This window comes from Muscardinus avellanarius (genome assembly GCF_963383645.1).
Source record: "Muscardinus avellanarius genome assembly, chromosome: 17".
NCBI lineage: Eukaryota > Metazoa > Chordata > Mammalia > Rodentia > Gliridae > Muscardinus > Muscardinus avellanarius.
The window spans coordinates 15,678,249-15,681,074 of NC_137803.1; the positions used below are offsets into that span (position 1 = coordinate 15,678,249).

Here is a 2,826-nt window from a genome sequence, read left to right on the forward strand (position 1 = left end):
CCCCTCCTAGCAATGCTCGGGCTGGGAACCTCCACTTCTGAGCCCCAGCGCTTGTGAGCATGTGCGCGCAGATTCGGCTCCCAGGGGCACAGCAGCTCCCAGGAAAATTGTTTTGAAAAGACCTGAATGCAGAAAGCTAAAGTTCAAGCAGGAAGTGGGAGCATAAAGCCAGCAGCGGGCTCCTTCAGCTGAGAATGGACATTTCCAAGCCTAAAGCTGGACAGCCATGGTGATCAGAGCCTTAGCTAAAATAGACTAAAAACTATTTGGAACTCGGAGTCTGCCTGCAGCCCCAGCAGCCTTACCAATTGCAGCCTTGTAACTTTCACACAGACAGAGACTGAGGGGAGCAGATAACTTCTCTGCCCCGGGAAGTTCAATCCCTTGAGGGGGGAATCAACCCACCTGCGGCCCGAGTATGAACTCCACCCACCACCACCGTGGAACTCACACTTCCCTGCACTTCTGGAACCACAGCAGCTACAGACTGCACAGCAACACCAGCGAGTCCCTAGCCAAAGGCTACTCCGACGGAGGATGCTACCAGCAACTTTTTGTCTCCCCGGAGGTGTTTGTGACACTAGGTGTCATAAGCTTGCTGGAGAATATTCTAGTGATCGTGGCAATAGCCAAGAACAAGAACCTGCACTCGCCCATGTACTTTTTCATCTGCAGCCTGGCAGTGGCAGATATGCTGGTGAGCGTCTCCAATGGCTCGGAGACCATTGTCATCACCCTGTTGAACAGCACGGACACGGATGCGCAGAGCTTCACGGTGAACATTGACAATGTCATCGACTCCGTGATCTGCAGCTCTTTGCTGGCCTCCATCTGCAGCTTGCTTTCCATCGCAGTGGACAGGTACTTCACTATCTTTTATGCTCTCCAGTACCATAACATTATGACAGTTAAGCGGGTTGGGATCATCATCAGCTGCATCTGGGCGGCTTGCACGGTCTCGGGCATCCTGTTCATCATCTACTCGGACAGCAGCGCTGTTATCATCTGCCTCATCACCATGTTCTTCACCATGCTGGCTCTCATGGCCTCCCTCTATGTCCACATGTTCCTCATGGCCAGGCTTCACATTAAGAGGATCGCGGTCCTCCCGGGCACCGGCGCCATCCGCCAAGGGGCCAACATGAAGGGAGCGATTACCTTGACCATCCTGATCGGGGTCTTCGTAGTTTGCTGGGCCCCATTCTTCCTCCACTTAATATTCTACATCTCCTGCCCCCAGAATCCATACTGTGTGTGTTTCATGTCTCACTTTAACTTGTATCTCATACTGATCATGTGCAATTCGATCATCGACCCTCTCATTTATGCACTCCGGAGTCAAGAACTGAGGAAAACCTTCAAAGAGATCATCTGTTGCTACCCCCTGGGAGGACTCTGTGACTTGGCTAGCAGGTATTAAAATCGGGAGAAGGGAAATAAATACTAAAATCCTGCATCAAAGACTTTTTCTTTCTTGCACAACCTGACAGTGTATGTCAGTGACTGCTGTATCTTCTGTGTAGTGCTGTGGTTGAGAATATCTACTGTACAAATGTAAGCTTGTGATTTTTTGATATAAAGAAATGTCCGGTCTCTGTATTGCTATTAATGTTGTGCTACTTTTTGCTTGCAAATGCTAATCTGTATTATAAATTGTCAGTGCTATGGACTTACAAAAACCAGTGTCCTTATTAAAAGCTTAACAAAGTCTCTTTCTTGTTATTCATCAGGATTCAACATTTTGCTTGTTTTAGGCAGACATAAATCAGAACTTCATTAAATATATTCTCATAAATGGTTTCATATAGTACACCGAACCACATTGAAATATAGAGGGTTGATTCTAACATATAAGGGGAAAACATTTAAAGACTAGGTTATTAAAGAAACACCTATTAATAAATCAGTACTGTTCATAAAATTTTAAGGAACTTATAAAAAGCTTGCCCATCCTCCCTGTACAGAAGTGGAGCTAAAGCACCTCGAGAGAAAAGCAGATACTGGAGAAAAAAATAGTGAAATTCTGAGTCAAAAAACTATGTGTGTTCCTAAAAAAACAGAAAGATGCATGTGTCCAAGCGAGGAGCCTGATAGTGCACAAAGCAATTCAGTTTAGCAGGAAAATAGCAGCTAGGGGATCCAAGTGTCCTGAAAGACTTAAATTGCCATGCCAAGCTGTACCAAACTTTCCCCACCAACAATGAAAAATAGAGAAAGAAGTCTATTTCCCCTTTTACCAAAGACCTTGTGCCTGCTGAAACCTCCAGGAAAGGTGGTATTGGGCTGAGAAGTCCAATATTTGATCTCAAAAGAACAGTATGATTGGTAATGAATTCCTTCATATTTCATATGCAGATGATTAGCTGATTGCTTACTCAGTATTTTTTTAACTAGAGAATAAATGATGATCAAAACTTTTAACTTTTCACATCAATTCCATAGTGGGAGAGTTTTTAGGCAGTTTGTCTAAATACCTGAAATGAACCTGTGATTCTGGTACATGCTAAGCAGAAAGGAGAGCACCTTCTGAGCCCTGGAGTGTCATAAAATAAAATAGCCTGCTGTGGCCATAGCTTAGAGAGTGCATGTTTGTTTTGCTCAAAAATAATCCCACAAATTTGGCCATTGAACAATAAAACTGAGCTTTCTGGTCTGTGTGTACTTTCAAATAAAATGAAAAAGAGTACATTAGGCTGAGGATGAGCAGCGCATGATCTTGTGATTTAATTACAGTGTCTTCAAAACGCTCATGAGCAGAGGTCATAAGCAAAGGCACAGCTGCATTCAAATCTAAATATTTTACATGTTAATTGTGAGACCTGAGAA

At 44.1% G+C, this 2,826-nt stretch overlaps 1 protein-coding gene across 1 annotated transcript; it reads left to right on the forward strand.

Moving 5' to 3' along the window:
- Window positions 1-418: 418 nt before the first annotated feature.
- On the forward strand, window positions 419-1,420 carry MC4R (melanocortin 4 receptor; the record flags this gene model as incomplete). Its single annotated transcript, XM_080714445.1, has 1 exon — window positions 419-1,420. The coding sequence occupies one exon, from the start codon at window positions 419-421 to the stop codon at window positions 1,418-1,420; it is 1,002 nt and encodes a 333-aa protein (XP_080570571.1).
- Window positions 1,421-2,826: the final 1,406 nt, after the last annotated feature.